The 23,105-nt window shown below is 32.3% G+C and overlaps 1 protein-coding gene and 1 long non-coding RNA gene across 2 annotated transcripts; both read right to left on the reverse strand.

The window, feature by feature from the left end:
- Positions 1 to 84: 84 nt before the first annotated feature.
- On the reverse strand, positions 85 to 1,458 carry LOC107915675 (uncharacterized). Its single transcript, XM_016844806.1, has 5 exons — positions 1,367 to 1,458; positions 1,009 to 1,297; positions 819 to 915; positions 547 to 689; positions 85 to 465 (listed from the first exon to the last, which is right to left on the reverse strand). The coding sequence occupies exons 1-5, from the start codon at positions 1,456 to 1,458 to the stop codon at positions 85 to 87; spliced, it is 1,002 nt and encodes a 333-aa protein (XP_016700295.1).
- An 11,348-nt stretch (positions 1,459 to 12,806) lies between these two features.
- Positions 12,807 to 15,732, reverse strand: LOC107916356 (uncharacterized). The gene is made up of 6 exons (XR_001689472.2): positions 15,380 to 15,732; positions 15,060 to 15,300; positions 14,766 to 14,853; positions 13,689 to 13,752; positions 13,539 to 13,602; positions 12,807 to 13,334 (listed from the first exon to the last, which is right to left on the reverse strand). It is a non-coding gene; the product is annotated as an uncharacterized lncRNA (long non-coding RNA).
- Between the last annotated feature and the right edge of the window lie 7,373 nt (positions 15,733 to 23,105).

Here is a 23,105-nt window from a genome sequence, read left to right on the forward strand (position 1 = left end):
CACTGAAGGCGGCTGATGCTCAGCTTTAACTGTTGCTCCCCATAGAGACACGCTAGGTCGAATGAATCTTCGATTTAACAGTTCTTATATTTGAGCTTTTAACTCAACTAACTCATTCAGTGCCATCCTATAAGGAGCGATGGACACTGGAGCTGCTCCAGGCAAGAGCTCAATACCAAATTCAACTTCACGGCTCGGAGGCAACCCAGGGAGCTCATCAGGAAATACATTAGAAAAATTCTTAACTGTTCTAATATCTCCAACAGAATGACCCTCAGAATTAGATACACCAATATAGGCTAGAATCGCCTCACAACCCTTGCGAACTAGTTTTTTAGCCCATAATGTAAAGATCACATAAGACAGAAAGTCCCTTAGCTCCCCAATCATAGCCACCTCCTCATCCTCAGTAGTCTTCAAAACTATACGCTTAGTAGCACAATACCAACTTGCACGGTGTTTTACCTGCCAATCCATCTTCAAGATTAGGTCAAATTCACCAAACGGTAGCTCCATCAAATCCGCTAAAAATATAACTCATTGAACCTTTAGGGACGCATCTCTGAACAACTTGTCTACCCTTCCTGACTGTCCCAATGGACTTAACACAGTCATCTCATTACCAGTACTCTCACACATGATACCCAAGATGCCAGACATAGTGCATGCAATGTATGAATGCGTAAACCCTATATCAATTAGAGTAGTGTAAGGTACATTATGAATTAGGAACGTACCAGTTATAACATCTAGAGCGACACCATCCTCTCAGGGACAAGTAGCATAGACCAGTACTGGTTGTCTTGCCTAAATGTTACCAGCACCTTTACCTGGCACTCCATGACCTCGTCCCACACCATTTCCACCTTTGGCCTGCCCACGACCTCTCGATAGCTGCTGACCACCTCTCGCTGGCTGAACATAACCCTGACTTGTAACTTACATCTGAACAGGCCTCTAAGGATAATTTTTGACTTGATGTTTCATAGATCCACATCTGAAACATGCCCCAATCTTCTTCCAGCACTCACATAGTGGATGCCTCCCACAATCAACACAAGGCTGTGGTCTTGCAATAGGAACCCCAGCTCGGACTGGCCCATCAAACATAGCCTTCTTTTTAGGCCTTCCAAAAGAACTCGAGGGCTCTGAATCCCTCTTATATCTGCCCCTATCCTTCTCACGGTTCTGGCACTCAAAGTGTTTCACGTCCTCAGCGATTTTCGCCTTTTCTACTAGGGCAGCAAAATCTCGCTCCCTCTGCGAAGCTATCAAGACCTGTAACTCATCTTGGAGGCTGTCCTCGAATCACACACAGTGTTCATATTCAATCGCCACTATCCCATGAGCATAGTGACTAAGTCACAGGAACTCTGCCTCATATTCTGCCACAGTTTTATTCCCTTGGGTCAAGCTTAGAAATTCCCTTATTCGGGCATCCACATAACTTGCGCCCATATCCTTTACTTAGAATACCGCCTTAAAGAAATCCCATGTTAACCGGTCTACTTGAATACCTTCTCTCACGGTAAACCATCACTGATAGGCCTCATTTCGCAGTAAAGACACTGCACCTTTTAGTTTTTACTCAGAAGTGCAGTCGAGATTGTCCATTATTCTCTCTGTGGCTTCCAACCAGTATTCAGCCACATTTGGGGCAACTCTAGAAATACCCTTGAAGATTTTCACTCCATTCGACTGAAGTTATTCTGAAATCGACCCACAGCCCACAGCACCGGTACTAGTCATCGTGACCCTTTCCAAAATACGGAGCATAGCTTGTAATAGTACATCATCCCTAACCGCTCGATCTTATGATCCCGTCTCAGTCACCGGTGAAGCTGGTGCCTCATTAGCATCAACATTAAGCATGTGGCCTGATTCCGAAGACCCAGCCTTAGTCCTTCCTCGACCTCTACCGCGGCCTCGTGTACCCCTTCCGCGAGTACCTCTAGTGCTCATATCAAGTAATGTGTTATCTGTTTACAAATTTTTATGAATTAGTTTATAATTCCAGTAATTATTAACAGATGTCTTATGAAAAGCAATAATCAGAGTTTTGTTTTCGCAAATCCAGGTCTCCCTACAGTTTCAGTTTACTCTCACTTAAGAGTTTCAGTACAGTCCTACTATCTATAGTAGTCTCTCAATTTATTTCAGTTCAAACAGTCTATATTATAAAGAAAACTTACGGATTCGGCGATGGAGACTCAGTGTGCCACACTTGCAAACCTTCCAAAACACTTCAAGAATAATTTTTTAGAAATTCTGAATATTTTCAAAACTCATTCCATAGCCGAGTTTTGCAACTTAGCTCTGATACCACTAAATGTAACACTACAAACCCGGCCTAGACATTATGGTTGAATCTGACGTGTCACATTGAAGTATCTTTCGAAAATTAAACTTATTGGTAATAATTTCGTTTCTAAGTTTAAAAGCCCTTTTGTTATTATTTAACGAATCAACTAATCAAAACGTTACATTGTTATCTGCTATTGTTATAATAGGTTGATCTAAAATCGCGGAAGCTTTTGAAAACTTTAATGTTTAAATTTTGTGTCTCTGAAAATAATAATTATTTTGAAAATTCGTCTCCTCCTAAACTATCAGTTTAAAATAAGTAAGCAAAAGCCCATTTAAAAATTTAAACAAACATAAATGGCCTTATTACATAAACAAAACCTAACAAAAACTTTAAATTTAAATAAAAGTAAGTGTAAAACAGCTGTAGTTGTGTGGCCACCTCCGAGTCCATCGCAGCGCCAAATCGTTTATGGCTGAGGATTACCTGTATAGTTAAAAAGAGTGAGTTTACGAAAACTCAGTGTGTAATCCTTTATCAATCAATCAGTATACAACATGCAGTAACAGTCTGAGCGTGAGCCCTATTCAGTAACAGTACAGTGTAATAATGCAACCCATCCCAATCCAGCCAACACACCTCTCTGTACCACCAATACACAACGTGAGGATAAAATCGAACCACCCTGCCAACACACCAATATTGCAGTAAAACTGCCAATAATAGTATCGCAACAAAGCTGCTAGTAACAGTATACTTCCTCCATAACAGTTTCCCAACCCCATGCAGTATGTCATGTCATAAATAATACGTGTATACAGAATCTCATACTCAGTAACAGTCATATACAAATCGTGAACACATCAGTCAACCTACCTCTAAGGGTATAATGGTTATTTCTATCTATTAGGGGTAAAACAGTCATTTTACTCTTTAGGGGTATTTCGGTTATTTTACCTATTTTGAGGTCTTGGTGCAGATATCAACCTCTTGAAAGGTCCGCAGTCACCTCGAGCGACTCAGGTAACCTAAATAGTCATAACAGTGTAATTGGGCCCAAGGCGCATGATTCGGCCTAAGTGGGCCCACACGCTTGTGCGGCCCGTTCAGCCCAGATTTTGCCACGGCTATGGGATCTATATAATCCAATCCAGTATTTACCACAAATCGTATATTTCATCCGTTTAGGGCCCACGAGCCTATTGAGTCTATACGGTCCATTAAGGCCCAACGTGGCCCATTACGGCTTAAAACTATGAAAATGCCCATATAGGCCTCTATAGTCTATCGCCCATGATTAGCGGGTTTGGCTTACCACACGAGCGATTGCACACCTGTATGGTCTCAAACGCTTTATTTTTAACTTTTCAGCTTTTACCGTATTACAGTTACAGTGGGGTGTTTACACACCTGATTGTGAAAACGCACTAAGATCCACGAGCACCAAAGCCTACATTCATACAAGTATTTCCATTAGTCGCTGAACAATAAGGTTAATCTCCCCCTTTTACACCCTTAACCAAAACTAAAATTAACACTTGCCTCGATTGTCTAATGTGGCTCAGCCCATTTATACCACTAACGAAGGTTGACTACAAACTCTTTGACAAATATCTGCATTATAAACGAATTTTATTAAACAAGATTATTTATTCATGTGGTTTAAATCCACACATGATAACTTACGGAACCACAGAAAACACTCGACCTACACTTTAGAATGTTAGCCTACATACTTACCTTTGATCGAGTGATGAGAGAAAGGTTTCGACGACTTCAATATCACTTGATTCTCATTCACTCCTCGAGGAATTTGAATCATCAGAGAATAGTTGTCAAGATAAAAACAAAATTGAAGAGATGAAGAGGGAGAGAAAAATAATATTCGACAAACAGTTCACCAAAAAGGGGTAGAAGAAGAAGAGCAAATCAGAAGAAAGATACAACACGAAACTACTCAACACTATTCGGTCAAGGTTTGGAAAAGTAGAGGAGATAAAAAAACAACAAAGAAAATAGGGGAAGAGAAAAGAGGAATCGACAGGAGAGAGAACCAAAGAGCTATTTGGCCAAAATAAAAAGGGAATTAAAGGGAAGAGCAGAAAAAGAAAATGAACAAACCCGAGAGGGACTCGAAGTCTTAGCAAAAATTTGGCACCAAAATTAAAAAAGGTGAAAAGAATGATGACCGAAACTAAAGCAAAGAGAGAGAAAATAACCTAAAAACCCCAAAAACTGATTATCTTAGTGCCTAGTGACCAAATTCGGCACAAACACTACTCATCACCTCAACTTCCACGATTTTCTCCAAAAATCACTCCACCACATCACAATCCCACTATTCTCTCCATTGTTTACTCCCCCATTCAAATTCCATAGCATTTCAGTCATACTTCACCACCTCACAGCACATGTGATAAAAATAAACACTCCATAGTGCAACACCGGACTCGAACCTCTGACCTCAAGGATACTTCACAAGCCACTTACCACTGGACCAATAAGCTCTTCGTGTGTCATAAAATAAGCACTATTATTAATAAAGCCTATATGCCAGTGTCTGAATTCATTTAAGAGCAAAACTAAAAAATTTTGCAAAAGCCAAGACTTGAACCCAGTCGTCTCAAACACTCCTATACACACCCTAATCACTTAGCCATTAAGGCAAACAAGTAATTTGTGCCATATCATGCAAAAATTAAAAACTTAAATTTTTTGGGCGTTACAATTATTTAACAGTGTTCCAAAGGCCCTTTAAATACACTTAGGACGTGGGTCCAATATGTCTAAAATAGCCCTATAGGAAATAGAGTTCGACTAGGAGAAGAAGTCCTATTGAGAGTAAAAAAAGTGGCTATATTTGAACAGAAAACATCACATCGTCATGATGTGGCCTACTTGCTCGTCACGATGTCGTAGCCTTGATTGGCTGCCAAGAACATCGTGTCATCCCGATGTCGCGTGACTTTCTGCTCCTTTTTAGTTTCTCATTGATTCTAATCTTAAGTGCTTGCAACGTATCCGTTAAATACAAAGTACATCTCACAAATCTCCACATTGACTTGTACTTATCATACTTCATTTTCCAAAGCCCACCACGGACCTATCTCGAACTTTGCAAGATTCTAACTGAGTTTAAGCTCTACTTGAACTTTGAAACCGAAAGGTTTCTAGCCTTTTTCTTATGAACTGCCAAATCAAAATTGACTTGATTTTTCTTCTTATGAATGCAGTGTTCTATTTTTCTAACTTCTACATACGAAAAAGAACTTCTCTTGTCCAAAATAGTTATACCTTTTTCGTTTGTATGACCAAGTTGTTTATGCCTCAACTAATTTGAATCTAACTCTTTAACCAACAAGGAACTTGCGATTTTATCCTTACCATTGATCCTTATAGAACATAAAGATTGTCATTTTTTCAACCTCTCATCAAAATGAGAGCACCATGAGATACCTTAATATCATTTGACTCGATGTTGATTCTATAATCCTTCGAGTCCAAATCTCCAAGGAGATGAGATTTCTCTTTAAATCGGGAACATGCTCGACATCTGATAGTGTCCTGATTATCTTATCATGCATCTTAATTTGAACGGTACCAATATCAATTACCTTACAAGATGAGTCATTCCCCATATGCACAACTCCACCTTCAACTAGATTGTATGTGGAGAATCAGTTCTTATTGGGACATATGTGAAAAGAAAACCCCAAACCTAAGATCCATTCGAACGTAAGTTTAGAGCTTTCGCTCGTTGACACCAATAAGAAATCATCACCTATTTCTATAGCCATAGTAGCATTGGCTACCTCAGCATTCTGCTCTTCATCCTCGTCTCTCTCAGTAGCCATTCTGTTTTTATTTTTCAAACTATAACATTTTGCTTTTATGTGACCCAGCTTTTTACAGTAGTTGCATATTTTATCACGATTTCTAGATTTCGACCTTGACCTAGACTTTATCCTTTCCCTTTCATACGCAAGTTCGAGCAACCATATCCTCAAAATCGTCCATTTTATTTTTCTCTTAAATTTTTTTTTTAAATTTCAACCCAAAACTTTGGAAAAATTACTTTTTCCGCCCTAGGGTTCCCAAACCCTAGATATTTAATCAAACTTTCCCCAATTAAACTAGGATTTTGTTTTCTCTTCAAATCCAAATAGGACTTTCTTTCTTTTCTCTATTTTTTTATCTTATCTTTTCTTTTCTTTCCTCTCTTTTACATCAAAATTTACACACTTTGCTGCTGAATATTTTGCTATTCTGGATTAAAATATCATCCATTCGATCGTTTTTTCCATCGATTTTAGAGTTATCATCAATAGAATTCTGATCTTTGCCAAAAACCAGTAAATACAATTCAATCTCGATAATTAAACCTGAATTCTTGTATTATTTACATCTGATGCCAATCTTTCGTTTAAATTAATGAATCTTTTACGAATCTTTTATGAATTTTTCCAAAATTCTCGGCAATCTTAACAAATCTTGAAAACAAATGTTAACCCGTGTATAAATGTCATTTAAAGAACCCATTTTAGGTGCATCGAATCAAACTGAAACGTGAAGGATGACATTCGGGCTTCCGGTGAAAGGTGTGTGTTCTTTTAAAAGTGAATCAGAGCAAATCGTGTCTAAAAATATGGCCACACGGGCATGTGGGCCACACATGTAGACCACACAGCCCTTCACATGGCCATGTGCCTTTGAAACCCTAGGCTAGTTTGAATCTCACACGACTAAGACCCTTCCACACGGCCTGCCACACGACCATGTCTACCTTGTACTTAATTTTGTAATTTCCACATAGGCACAGTCTGTTACTCGGCCTGGCCACACAACCATGTGCCCCTATTTTTCAGATTTTATAATTTTTCCTAGAATTTTATGATTTGTTCAGTTTAATCCCTGAATGGTTACCAAACTACTTTTTGTTTTAATTTATTCAATTAAGTCCATGTCATATGATTAATGTTAGAATCCATTATCTGATTGACTAAATTAATATTATATATATTTTCTTGAATTTTGATTAATACATATGTTTATTGTATCTACATTTGAAATTGTACATTCATCATTCCTTATGTTATCGTTAAACCGAACATATAATAAGCATGTTTTTGTTACTAAATGGATTTGTTATAAGCACACTATTTTTTATTATATCGAACTGTTATAAGCATATTGATTGCTACTGTATTGATCTATTTTGAGCAAAACATATTGCATTGGGGTGGGACAATATGTACGACGGAAGTATTGGCAGTTTATTTACAAAAAATTGTTATGTACTCACCGCCAAAGGCAGATTCCATCTGCGTGCTATTTGTTGTGTATCCACAGCCAAAGGCAGATTTCATTTACTGGTTAAATGTTGTGTAATCCACAGTCAAAGGCAGATTTCATCTGTAAGATTTTGTTGTGTACCCATAGCTAGAGGTATATTCCATCTGCAGAATTTTTGTTGTGTGTTCACAACCATTAATAGTTTATCTGCAAACCATTAGTGGCTAAGCCACAATCCAGTGTGTTGTTGGGTGGAGTTCAAGGGAACTCCCATTATGGTGTGTAGCGGTGAGGTAGGATCGTTTTTGTTAAAATCGAAACTGTATGGAATCCATAAAAACATGTGCATACAAAATTGAAATTTTTTATATGACATATACATACATGAATTTTGAATGATCTAAAACATCGATATGTAGATATTGGTTCTGTAAATTATTTCTGTGTGACATACTTCTGTATGCTTAAATCGTTTGCACTGATTTTCTTATGATTGAACTCACATTGGATGTCATAGCATACTCACATTGTTGTGTGTTCACAACCATTAGTAGTTTATCTGCAAACCATTAGTGGCTAAGCCACAATCCAGTGTGTTGTTGGGTGGAGTTCAAGGGAACTCCCATTATGGTGTGTAGCGGTGAGGTAGGATCGTTTTTGTTAAAATCGAAACTGTATGGAATCCATAAAAACATGTGCATACAAAATTGGAATTTTTTATATGACATATACATACATGAATTTTGAATGATCTAAAACATCGATATGTAGATATTGGTTCTGTAAATTATTTCTGTGTGACATACTTCTGTATGCTTAAATCGTTTGCACTGATTTTCTTATGATTGAACTCACATTGGATGTCATAGCATACTCACATTGTTGTGTGTTCACAACCATTAGTAGTTTATCTGCAAACCATTAGTGGCTAAGCCACAATCCAGTGTGTTGTTGGGTGGAGTTCAAGGGAACTCCCATTATGGTGTGTAGCGGTGAGGTAGGATCGTTTTGTTAAAATCGAAACTGTATGGAATCCATAAAAACATGTGCATACAAAATTGGAATTTTTTATATGACATATACATACATGAATTTTGAATGATCTAAAACATCGATATGTAGATATTGGTTCTGTAAATTATTTCTGTGTGACATACTTCTGTATGCTTAAATCGTTTGCACTGATTTTCTTATGATTGAACTCACATTGGATGTCATAGCATACTCACATTGTTGTGTGTTCACAACCATTAGTAGTTTATCTGCAAACCATTAGTGGCTAAGCCACAATCCAGTGTGTTGTTGGGTGGAGTTCAAGGGAACTCCCATTATGGTGTGTAGCGGTGAGGTAGGATCGTTTTTGTTAAAATCGAAACTGTATGGAATCCATAAAAACATGTGCATACAAAATTGGAATTTTTTATATGACATATACATACATGAATTTTGAATGATCTAAAACATCGATATGTAGATATTGGTTCTGTAAATTATTTCTGTGTGACATACTTCTGTATGCTTAAATCGTTTGCACTGATTTTCTTATGATTGAACTCACATTGGATGTCATAGCATACTCTTCTTTTAATTTTCATCCATACAGATAACCCAATAGGTTAGGACGCAAATGCGACATTCGTAAAGTCTCAGCTCGATTTTGTTAAAATATTTTAGATATATTATTCGATATTTTATCTTTTAGAAACTTTATTATTTTGAACTATGGCATGGGAAATTGGGTTTGTTGTTTATTTATTTATAGCTTGCATGACATTTAATTTAATTTTAGGATATCTAATTACAATTATTTATTAGTTATGCATGAAACTCAGTTTTTATCAAAAACATAAATAGATATCACTTTTCCGCTACTAAATTATAATCAAGAACTTTGAGTTGTAAATAAATTTGTAATTAAGTAAGATTCTTCCAAAGATAAACAAATATTTTAAAATAATTGTTCTATGAAACACCATTAGTTTACTAGGTTATTTTGGTGGCTAATGTAATCTTTTGAACTCGGGTCTAACATCTAGGTCGAGTTAGGGAGGTTATAGAATCTCATTGTTGCCATCCTGAACGAATCAACCATCTTGAACGAATCAATCTGCGGAAGCAAACAAATAGTACAATAGAGAGTATCCAAAACCAGAATACAAAGAGCAAATCCTGAAAGAAACTCAAATATCCCAAATACAAAATCTCTTTCAAAAACTCTTTAACAAATCCCATACAATAGATATTTAACACAAATTTGATTATTTGAATCTAATGTTTTTAAATAGGGTTCCAAAGGCCCTTTAAATAGGCTTGGGATGTGGGTCCAATATGACTAAAATAACCTTGTAGGAAATAGAGTTTGACTAGGAGAAGAAGTCTTGTTGAGAGTAAAAAACGTGGTTATATTTGAGTAGAAATTTTGCCTAGTCATGACGTGGCCTACCTGCTCATCATAATGTCGTAGCCTTGCTTTGCTGTCAAGGACATCGCATGGCTTTCTGCTCCTTTTTGGTTTCTCGTCTTAAGTGCTTACAACATATTTAATAAATGCAAGGCGCACCCCAAAACTTTTACACCAACAATTAAATTTATTTTTAAAATTTTGAAAACATTGACATAAATAAAATTCTCCTCCAACTTTCCTTATCCAAAATACACCATTAGTTAATATTTAGGGTTTAAGATTTAAAGTGAAAGTAAAATGTTTGAAGCACATAAATTTACAGTATGCTTAAAAGAAAAATTTTAAGATAATTTTAAATATAAAATCTTATTAAAACTTTGTTAAGATTTTGATTGAGTTAATTTCACTCTTCAAACCGGTATAAATTCAATTATAAAATTACCAAAAAATACTTATTTTTATAAAGTAATAAATATTATTTTGAAAACAATTTTTTTATAAAAAGAATAGAAAAATAATTAAAATAATTATATACAAATTCAAAAAATTATAATTTTTAATCTCTACTTTATCATATTAATCAAAGTGATTATTATATTAATTTTTATAATCTAGTTATTATTATGTTAATGGAGGAATAAGATTGGCTGCCACAGCCCCACGCGGGGAAAAGAGGCAGTCCAGTCCCCGACGATATCCTCATCGTCAATAAAGATAGCAGTCTCTGACGCGCATTTTGGAATTGGGGCAAGTAAAAGGTTAGGTAAAGCCAAAAGTATGTCCAATAAATAAATTGTTGATCACACTATCAGGATTCCATGCTTGAATTCCGTGTCGTCCTGTGATTAGGATGTAATGCATGTAAAACGAAATAATTTAGTATCATGTTAATTTGCTTTTAGTTTAGTCTTTGTACCAGTCATATTCACATATATCAATACCAATTGGTATAGAATATTCTATTTTTATAAAAGTTTTACATTTTTTAATTTTCTAAATCAATTTCTTTTTTTTATCCTCATTTACTTGCTGTTAGTGTAAAAATAGCGGTGGCGGTGAGATTAGATACTGTAGCAATACTGTAGCGTGAGACAAAAAGTAAGCTAAACGCACCGCACCGCACCCAATCGCCCATCCAAACCCACCCTTAGTCATAAACTCTTTTTCTTAATTAAACAAAACTTTATTTAGGAAAAGAACATGACAAGGAGCTACAGTTGACAAAATAAGTTTGAGCTCGGAAGTTGGTTCGTGTCAATTCGAGCTTGTAACGATCCGAGATCAAAAAATTCGAGCACGACAAAATCTCAACTTGAAAAAGCCCAAGTTCATAAGAATTCAAATTCGATACTAATTTAGTCTAAACTCGAGATAAATCCAATCCAACCCCGAATTTATAATTGAACAATCATAATTACTATAATTTTAACATAAAAATAAATGATAATTATTTATTTTATGAAAATATATTCATAAGTATTACATATTCATTTTCAAATTTTATTAATAGCAAAAGTAATTATAATAAACTTTTATGTAAAATTATAAAGCGAAACAAATTTTTAAAAACATTAATGGAATATAAAATATTTTTTTATACTATAATTATTTATGTATAATAAATATATAAAATAAATATTTATTTATATATGTAAAATTTAAATTTAATCATAATGTAAAATATATAATAACATAATATATTGACCAGTGTTATATTTACTACAAATAATTAAATATGCTTTATTATGCAATACTTATAAAGTTACTAATAAATTTAATTTTAATGATTTTGGAATTTAAGTTTTAGTTTTAGCTTTTTTTTGTGGTTCGAAAATTTAAGATTTACTTTTAATTTTTTTTATTAATTTTTAATATTTTTATTAATAATATTTAATTAAATGGGTTTATTTTTATGTAAATTGGATTTTAAATAAAGTTTAAATTGTGCTTGCGTTTGTGTTCAGTTGGTGCTGGATTTGGGTTTGGATTTAAATATATTTTACATTTAATAGATGCAAAGTTAATTAATTTTGTTTAAACGGTTTTGAAAACCGAATTGAAAATATCAAATCAATCGATTATTTAACCTAACCTTAATGCATATATATACTATTAATAATTATATATGATATAGAATTATATAATGTAGTAGGAGAATTAATTTTTGAATGTACGAAGTATAAAGACTAAGAACTTATTTTAACCAATATAATAATGAACAATAATAATTAATAATTAATATATTATGTACTACTATTATAGTATGTGATATACACTACACCAAAATAGGCTTTTAGCGGCGCTAAAAAGAGCCGCTAAAAGTATTTGCGGCGCTTTGAGAAGCGCCGCGAAAAACGCCGTTAAAGACCACGACCTTTAACGACGCTTTTCCCACAAACGCTGCTAAAGACCAAGACCTTTAGCGGCACTTTTCCCACAAATACCGCTAAAAACCAAAACCTTTAGCAGCGCTTTTCCCACAAACGCCGCTATAAATATAACCTTTAAAAAAATTATTTTAATCAAATTAAATTTATTTTTATGATAAATATTATATTATGTTTTATTTTCTAAATTTGAACTTTAAATATACTTTTAAGGATAAATAAAAAAATATTATTTAAATTAAATTTTCTATGAAAATTTTAACTTTAAAACTAAATATAAAAATTAATGAATTTAGTTTTAGAATTTAAAATAATAAATTAATAACACAATTAAAATCCAAAAGTTAGAACTCAAGTTGTTGTAAATATTAAAGTAAAAATAAAAATTTAGAATCAAAACTAAAATAAATAATACATATGAGAAACTTGTATGGCTTCTTCCATCTATATTGTGCGTTTTGGAACAACTTCCTAATTACATTTCAAAATGGCAATGAGTAGGCATGAGTCAATACAACTTTAAACAACCTTAAATAGTTTTATGTATTACGAAATCTACACAAGTGAGGAAAATTGCACTAGTTTAAAAAAGTAGACCAAAATGCATAATATGAGGATGAACTTGCTTGGAAGTTTTCTCATCTGCATGTTTTCTCTGGGAAAATTAGCAGAAAAGCTAGTTAACTTTTCCAAGGGTAAGTGTTGGAAATGCCTTGATAATGGATAAAAATTAGGTTGCATGAAGCTCATGCATGAGAAAATATTCCTAGCAAACGATGGCAAGAAAAAGGCACCTATTATTCTTGCTCTCATCCTCCTAATCTCTCCTCAGGGTCATAGTTTGTGAACACCCGAAACTCATTTCCAAGTTTGCTTGAGTGTCGTGGCCGAAAATTGCATGCACGCAAACCCAAAAGCTCTGCAGCTCTATCCCTCTACACCTCTCCTGCAAGTCATTCTCTTAGCTTTTACTTTAAAAAAAGCCACTAAAACAACCATTGACATCCATACTTATATTCTGCACTATATCGGAGTTATCCATATACGGCAGTAAAGATGACTAACTCAAAGGTACTACCCTTCCTGATGAAAGATGAACTGTTAAATACATGCAGAAATGAACCGTTCAACACATACAGAAAGAACTTACTTTTCCCATAATCCACTTAATGAATCCACCAAACAAACTCCGACAAGCACTGCCTGAACGTTGCCTACAAAATATTTTTAAAAAATCAATAAATCATCAATTGAATTACAACTAAAATTCTTGCATCTCTATAATTTAAAAAGGCCATACCTAGCTATAACAGAAAGTTGACTCTCATGTTCACTGACATTCATAAGCTTTGCAAGTGCAAAAACTGCATCAAACCCAAAACCATTAGTCCTATAAACTGTACTAAAAAACAAAGTAAAAAAGAAAAAAAGAAGGTTAAAGGGTCTGCACAAGGCTAACTGAATTTATTCCACTGCTTAGCATGGTTTGTATTAGCTTCATTCATCAGATTCAAAGAACAACATCTAATCTGTAACTAACTGAATTTATTTCTTAAACACGGAAAGCAACATTTGATGTAACCACATATCCTCCATGAATCATGGCTCATAAGAGCAAGACTAGACAAGCACAATAGATTTTGCTTCGATCAAGTTTTTAATCTAATCTTGTGAAATTGGCATCCAACAAGCTAGTAGATAGGCTAATTCAACCCCATAACCAAATCAATTGCATGTTAGACAATCATGGGTTTCTAGAAAAATACTTGAACTTTATTGCTAACAAACTTTTGAGATTCTTCTAACAATTGCTGATCTTCAAGACATTGCTTTAGTAATTTACCAATCTGGTCTTCCTACACAAACTCACAAACATTAAGATTAAAAAAAAAAAACTCTATATCCCTAAATAATTATTTCAATACCAAATCCATAACCCATGTATCACATTAAACCTTATTCCTTCTCCCCTCCCACATTAGAACACTCAAACACAACAGCTCCTACTCATCGTTAGTCATCTTTCTGATAGCAGAGGGATGCAAAGATGATATCATGCATATATATCTCCCTTCTTTGAACTTTTCTTTTGTTTTCTTCTCTCATTGAAATAGTTAAACTTTTTCTATCCTTATCCCGTATGGCACCAACAATCTAGAGATCTTGTCTATCATCCACAAGACAAATCTTGGGTTTTCACTATCCCAGAAATACATCCTAAATCCTCCTGACGACAAAGGTGATCAATTTTGACAAGTCTAGGCAACAGTTATAAAATTATAATACAAGGAAAATGAAGATTTCAACATTAAAATCATACTACATATATATATTAAAAATAAATATCATCAAAACTGAGCTACCATGCTCAGTGTACCTGACTGTGTAATCCACTATCAGTGACATTTATCAACTGCAGAACACGAGCTGAGAGTTCTGCATCAATTACTTCTTGTGACTCCATGCTGCATGGAAGAAATGCAAAAAATATATTGATGACTGTAAAAAGAATGCAAGTCGAGTAAAAGCAAAGAAGTTTCGAACAACTAAAAGTACCATCACCAAAGTTTGAACCCTATGCCTAATTTCATATTTAACAACCAAGAAACAAAAACCCAATATATATAATAATGCACACATACACACAACATATATATATATATACACACACCTTTTTGGTACAAAGAAAGAGTTCCAATAATTTCAAACATTTCTCTCACGTATAGCTAGCAAAGAAGAATCCATTTTAGCTTCAAGGGCTTGCAGTTCATTAATGTTAAGTTCATTCAAGTCTCCACCCATTCTCTGCTTGCAAATAAAAAAAAACCCCGTTCCCTTAATCAACAACAAAAAAAAAAGCATGAACCCTTCTTGTTTATCTCCTTCAACCTCCTGTAATTTTCTTCCATTCTCTGCAAAAACACACACAAAAATGGAATAAAGAAAAACAACAAACAGAACCCCACAAAGCTTAAAAACTAAATTGTAAACCTCATAATGGGAATTCTATAGATCAATCCCTGTGGTCTTTTGGTATAGATCGAAAAACCCATTTGTCCTGATTCAGAAAGAAACAAAACCCCAAATCAATGAATCATTTGTTATATGCATATATATAAATTCATGGAGAGAAAAAGAAAAGGTTTAGGGATTTGAACGGTATTGCGAGATATTGGGGGCAAAGGAACTCAAGGAATTTTGAAATTAAAAGGGAAATAGAATTAAGTACAAAATTTGGGGTATTTAGGGCGCGCGATGGAGATGAGGAGAAGAGGGAGTAATGAGCGGGTAACCAAAAATTTTGTTTTTGGGAGTGAGCAGGATTTTGAATATCTTTTTACGGCGTTTTTATAAAAATGTCATTATTGCTTGCGGCGTTTTTTATAAAAATGCTGTAAAAAAATTATTTTATTTTGTACAAAACGACGCCGTTTTACTATGTTAAAAATATTATATTTTTCTGCTAAAAATTATTTTAAAGTAAAATTATTTTCAGTGGCGTTTTTTATAAAAACGCCGCTATTGCTTATCTTTTGCAGCATTTTTCATAAAAACGCCGTAAAAAATTATTTTATTTTAAATCTGTTAAAATTTATTAGTTAAGTGATTTTATAAAACATTTATTATTATTTTTTATAAATTTAATTTTTTTTAAAAAATCAAGTACTCTCAAAATAAATATCGTATATTTTAATAAGAAAAAATGATTAAATGGTTGTAATTAATTATCAATGTAGCAATTAGAAAATGATAAAATAATTTTGTAGTCTTTAATGTTTGTAATTTTTATTAATTTGGTCTTTTCTTTCAAAGTATATAAATATTATAAAAATAAAAGTTTAAAATCTTTTAAAATTCATTTTAAAATTTTAAATCACGAAAAATATAAAACCTTTCAAAATTTAGAAAAATATATGTTATTTACTCTTTAAATGATAATTAGAAATGTTCACTACCCATACAACCCACCTAGTCCAAAATATAGTTAGGATTAGATTTATATTTTTTATTGTTTTTAAACAATGAAATGGGTGATTCGGGTAAAACGAGCTTGAAGTGGGAAAAGTTTTTAAAATTGGGCATTAGTAACACCTAATCCATAAAACCTTAAAATGGTAACACCTAAACCTTAAACTCTAAACCATGCATTGTAATAGTCAAATCATTAACGCTAAACCGTAAACCATAAACATCAAGCCCTAAAACAGTAAATTTGATCATTATCTTATAAGCCGTAAACAATAACCTCATATTAACACTAAAATGTAAACTCTAAACCTTAAACCCCAATCCTCAAGTCCTAAACCCTAAACCCTGAACTCAAAACTGTAATCCTAAAATAATAAACATTATGATGATATATTTATTCATCATTATCCACTAACCCCACCCAAATCCAAATGCAAACCCTACCCTGCTTTACTCATTTTGTTTTCCCAACCCAGGACCTCAGCACTCGCCACTCACCCACTCTAACGAAGTACCCAACGTAATTCGATTAATGATTGCAAATATAAGATATTTGCTTTCTTTTGCAATTGGGCTATTCAGGTAAATTAGACCTACTTGTTCACCACTACCACTATACCGCCTGAAGCAGCATTCGGCTCTAGACTCGAGACCTAGCTAACACTTTTTGTTATCAAGAAAAAACAAATAGCTTTTTCTTTTCGGGAGCAAATCGTCCAACTAACCCCACCGACTCTACTAGCTAAATTGAATCCCAACTTCACTTAATTATTTTCTAAAATTTAATATTTAATAATTTTTATTCGAATTTCAATATTTATAATATTTTCCTATAACCCTTTCTTAGCCTAAAAAACCTAGTATTAATTTCTAGTGGGTATTAGACCAAGTAACAACCTCATTTGTCCCTTTTCATTCATTTTCAGTTCTTACTCTTGAGTAGGTACTATTAGGTCATTGTTGCGTTCATGTTTGATTAACTAAATATAAAATTATTTTTGGTAATAAAATTATCAATATATAATATTATTTATCACGATATTTGGAGTTTTATATTACTTTCTTTGATTATTTATTTAGTCGAACTATCAAAATTTATTATTCTTATAAAAATTTATTCTATTTTTTATTCTTTACAATACAACAATTTAAGCTTTATGATATTTTATTTTACTCATAATTTAATATATTTTACTAGTAAATTAGTAGTTTAAATAAACTGTGATTGAAAAATAATAATAAATAGTTAGGAGTTAGGACTTCTCTTTAATAAAAACATTTTGTATTAAACAATATTATTTGTTATCATTTAAATGTAAATTTAACCAATATATAATAAATACAACGAAATATTAATTTTTCAACTTATAATAAAAAAATATAATTGAAACATTACTTGAGAATATATCAAAGAATGAGATAATTGAAATGGTTTTAGATTTTTTTATTAGCGGCGCTTTTTTAAAAACGCCGCTAAAGGTACAAGCATTAGCGGCGCTTTTCCAAAAACGCTACTAAAGGCCCGAGCATTAGCGGTGCTTTTTCAAAAACGCCGCTAAAGGTACGAGCATTAGCGACGCTTTCCCAAAAACGCCGCTAAAGGTAGGGGTGAGCATTCGATCGAATCGAATAAAAAATTTTCGAGTTAATCGAGTTTTCGAATCTCATTTTATCATCCTAACTTTATTTGAAGTTTTCTCGAATCGAGTCAAATGAGATGGAATTCGAATAGAATCGAATCGAATATATTTGTCCGAGTTAAATTTTAAAAAATACTTTTGGGTCATTGTAACTATTGTCACCCATCGTAATAAAATTTGTCCACCTTAATCAAATTTTTTATTAACTTTCATTGCCTCATAATTTATTTATTAATTTTTTATATACTGGTTAGCTTCTTTGCTTGCTTAGTTGTTTCAATTATCTTCAGATTCTTGTCACTATGCATTTTGGAATTAAAAAATATATTAAATGTAAAAATATGATTTTTTAATAAAAGTTATTTTAAAAATAAAATGTGAAATTGATACCAATATAAAATTTTAACACGAATATTTTATGGCATAATTAATAATTCAATTTTAATATAAATATTCAATGACTAAACAATTCAATAATATAAATAATATAAAATGTGAAAGTTAATTTAATAATATAAATAGTATATATAAATAAAATTATTACTATTTATGTTTAGTGATTTTTTTGGGGATAATTTTGATTTTTTATTTGAGAGTAAAGGGTGAGAAGTAAAAGTTTAGAGGAAAAATAAAAAGTTTTGGGGAATAAAAGTTTGAGAGAAAGTAAATAGGGGGGAGTAAAATTTTGGAGGGAAAATATAAAAAAAAAATTGGAGGGGGGAGGGATTGGGATAGATGGGTGGTGGGATGGGAAGGGAATAAAAGTTTTAGGGGAAAAGTGAGAGGGAATAAAAATTTTGGGGGAAAATAAAAGGTTTTGAGGGTTTTTTGGAGTAAAATTTTGAGAAAAAGTAAATGGGAGAGTAAAATTTTGGTGGGAAATAGATTTTGGGTAGATTGGGGGGTTGGGAGGGAGGGGAGTAAAAATTTTGGGGGGAAAGTGGGAAAGAGTAAAAGTTTTGAAGGAAAAGTAAAAAGGTTTGGGAATTTGGGGTAAAAATGTAAAATATTATAGTTTGATATTCGAATTATTCAAATTATTCGAATTCGAAAACTCAACTTGATTCGAACTCGAAATTCGACAAAAAATTCGAGTTGATTCGAATAACTCGATTAACTCGAATAACTCGATTCGTTTAACTCGAAATTCGAATTTTTTTTTCAATTTTTTCGAGTCGAATCGAGTTTTGCTCACCCCTAGCTAAAGGTACGAGCATTAGCGACGCTTTTCCCAAAACGCCGTTAAAGGCCCGAGCATTAGCGGCGCTTTTTCAAAAACGCCGCTAAAGGCTCGAGCATTAGTGGCGCTTTTCCAAAAATGCCGCTAAAGGATCGAACATTAGCGGCGCTTTTTCAAAAACGCCGCTAAAGGATCGAGCATTAGCGGCACTTTTTTCAAAAACGCCGCTAAATTCGCCAAAAACTCTGAAAACGATGGCGTTGGGCTTAGGTTTTTTGCGGCGCTTTTTGGAAAACGCCGCTAATGCTTAATTTTAGCGGCGTTTTCCAAAATGAGCCGTTAATGCTCGATCTTTAGCGGCATTTTTGTAAAAGCGCCGCTAATGCTTGATTTTTAGTGTCGTTTTTTTATCCAAACGCCGCTAAAAATGCCGCTAAAAGACTATTTTGGTGTAGTGATAGTATTACATTATGTAATAATATATTTTAAAAATTTTAATATATATTACTATTAATTGGTCCAAAATAAAAATCGAATTTGCCAATCGATTTGCTTGAATTGACTCAATTTGGTTGGTTAATTTGGTTTAAATCACTAACTATAATAGATGATATACTATTGTGTAATATAATAATATAGTATATGGAGAGAGATCCGCTTATACCATTGTTATCTCTTTGTACAATTAATATTTTAACAATCTAACAGTTTAATCTATCAATATAATTGTAATGCATGTAAATTTTTTAATAGATCTAATATCTCTATCATATTGATCTAAAATACTATATATATATTTTATTAAACGGTTGAAATTCTTTTTACATAAAACAAAGAGTATGAAAATTGACATGCTTGATCCATATGGATGAAATATAAAATGTGATAGTTGAATCGTTAAAATATTAATCATACAAAGAAATACAAAAAGGTGTAAAACTACTTTAGTCTTACACCGATGTAAGTGGATTCTGCCCATAGTGTATAGCTATTACTAAAACTATTATACGTATGTTATATTATATACTATAATATTATATAATATAGTAGAAGGGCTAACTTTCGAATGTGTGGAGAATATGGGAAATTAGAACATATTTCAATCAATATAATAATATATAATAATTAATATATTATGTATTATGTATTACTATTACACCATGCGATATAATATTACATAATGCAATGATAAGTTTTAAAACTATTAATACATATAAATATAACTATTATTAATTATAGATTATAGATTATAATAAAAGACATCAATAGTTATGTGTAATTTAGTATATTACAATACATATTTATAACTAGTAATACATTAACATATTATTAAAATTTTAATATATTAATAAAATATTATTTTATTAAATTAGATTTTAAATTGAGTTTTAATTTTTACAAATTGTATTTGGGTATTGGGTTTAATTTTTTTTTATTTTAGAGTTAAGATTTAGTTTATGATTAGTTTATTTTGACTTTGGGTAATAATGGGTATATTCTTTGAGTTTGAGCTTAATATAATTAATTATTTTAGAATACGAGTATTAGGTTTATAAATTTAATAAGAACGATAAAAACTATTTAATTATCAATATATTATAATGAACAATAAAAAAATATTTTCGTCAATTAATATACGCATCGTATAATAAATTTTACATATAATTAGCAATTTAATAATTTCATATAAAATAACTATATTAAATATCTCTAATTTATGTTTTTATAAGATAAATTTAAATTTCATTATCATGTATAAAAATAAAATAAATTATTACATTTAAATTTAAATATTTAAAACTTACAAAATTTAAAATTATTTAAATTCGTCAGAGTCCACTAGTTTCAATTTGAGCTTAAAAAAATCCAAACCCCTCCATTCTCACCTCTACAAGGAAGAGGGTCATCACCTTCACCAAATCAGGCATAGCAAGTAGGAAACAGAGCCAAGGTCAGGGGTTAAAACGCAAAGTTTCTTTAAGTCATTCCCGATCCTTACTCTCCCAAGCAAGCAGATACCTAAAAAGGCGAAAACGAAGACAACAAAGGCAAAGTGATGGCAGGACCCAATACAAACGAAAGGGCCTGCAAAGCCCATATCCAAAGCTAAACACAATCCGCCTACCCCCTACTTTTATAACAAGCTTGATGTTAGGGCTTATTTTATATAATTTTTTTCAGCATGGGTTCCTCTAAAATGTTTAATTTTTTATTTTTTTAAAAATTGTAAAAAATAGAAGTTAATATAATAGTAAAATTTAATTTAAGTTCCAAAATCATAAAATTTTAATTTAACCTCTTTAAAAATTTCTTTGACGATAAGTAAAATTATACTTTAACCCTAAAATTTATAATTTAATTTTCAAACTTAAAATAAATTTAATGTGAGTCACGTTATCTACAACTATATATTAATAATTTGCTAAATGCATGAAGTGACGTAATTTTATTAGTCATTTTAAATATATATATTTTTAAGTTAAACTTGTACCAGTGCATATTATGTATTGGTTGTGTAGAAATAATAAAATAAAAATAAAACAATATTGATATTACTATTTTCAAGTTTTGCAGGGACAAGTATAGTGTGACATGCTTCGACGGCATCAGTAAGACGAAACAAGATTAATGCCTCGCTAAAATTGGTAATGCCTCGTCATAATTATAAACTTTAATTTTCTTTCTATATAGACGGATATATTTACTAGTAATTGGCGAGGTTCACATTAAATATATGTACATGTTATGGCAAAGCTCACCTTTAAAAAGGTGAGTATTATGTTTAAGTCCACCTTAAAGAGGTGTGAGGTTTGCAGCCACTTTAAAGAAGCACTAAAATGAGGCAATCGTTACACATATGTCTATCTCCATTACACATGTTTATTTCCATTGCATCCACATGACCTGCACTAATAATAGGGTATCATACATGAATACCATCAAAGACCTCTTTTTATATACCCTCACAAGAATAACGACAGAAGGGTTCTCCCTCTCTTCAACCAAGTTCTCATGGGACTCCTTTCCATCTCTCATATTCCTTTTCTTAAACCTCACAATTAAAATACTACTGATAGTGGCTTTCCGCCTTACTCACCATCTAACCCTTGTTAATTTAACTAGTTAACAACCCCAAACACTGAAATAAAGTTTTGCAACCATATATATGAATGATAGCCTCAAAACATTAATATTCCACTAACTCTAATTTCATCGTAAATGATGTAATTAAGATTCAAATGTTGAGAGAAACACAATATCTTCAATTCTTATAAAACTAACTATATATAAGTATCCTTGGATGATTTTTAAGATTAGGGTTTGATCTATATGACAACAATAATCTAAACAGGCTTCGCAAAAATGAAGCAGATTGGTATAAGTCAAAATCCTCAATCGCTTCAACACTCAAGTACCCCTTTCAACTCCCATTTTTAACTTTTGCACAACATTTTTCAATGTGGTTTTTTACATTTTCCTATCAGATTGAGGATTTTGTTTGATTACAACCTTCAATGATCTTTCTATATAAAAAGGATTGTATGAAATTATAATTTCACGTTATCCCTATCTCTTTATAATAGGAGCATAACAAATCAGATTTTTTTTCCTGACAAAATTCAAATCCAACTAAAAATGATAAATATCAGAAAAAAAAATTGATTTATCATACACCTATTGAAAAGGGATAGGGATGGCATGGAATTACAGTTTCATACAATCCCTTCTCCTTTCTATAAGCTTAAATTGGAGTTGTATAACTTAAATATGGTTAAAATAGTGAAACATGTCAGGGTTGAAAAATGGTTGTAAAATTCAAAACAGGTAAAAATTCGTTCCGTTCTGTCCCGTTACCATATTTAGTGTGAAGCGACGCAGGGGCGAAGCCAGAACAAATTTTTAGGGGGGCCGAATGAAATTTTAATTT

This window comes from Gossypium hirsutum, chromosome D10 (assembly GCF_007990345.1).
Source record: "Gossypium hirsutum isolate 1008001.06 chromosome D10, Gossypium_hirsutum_v2.1, whole genome shotgun sequence".
Taxonomy (NCBI): Eukaryota; Viridiplantae; Streptophyta; class Magnoliopsida; order Malvales; family Malvaceae; genus Gossypium; species Gossypium hirsutum.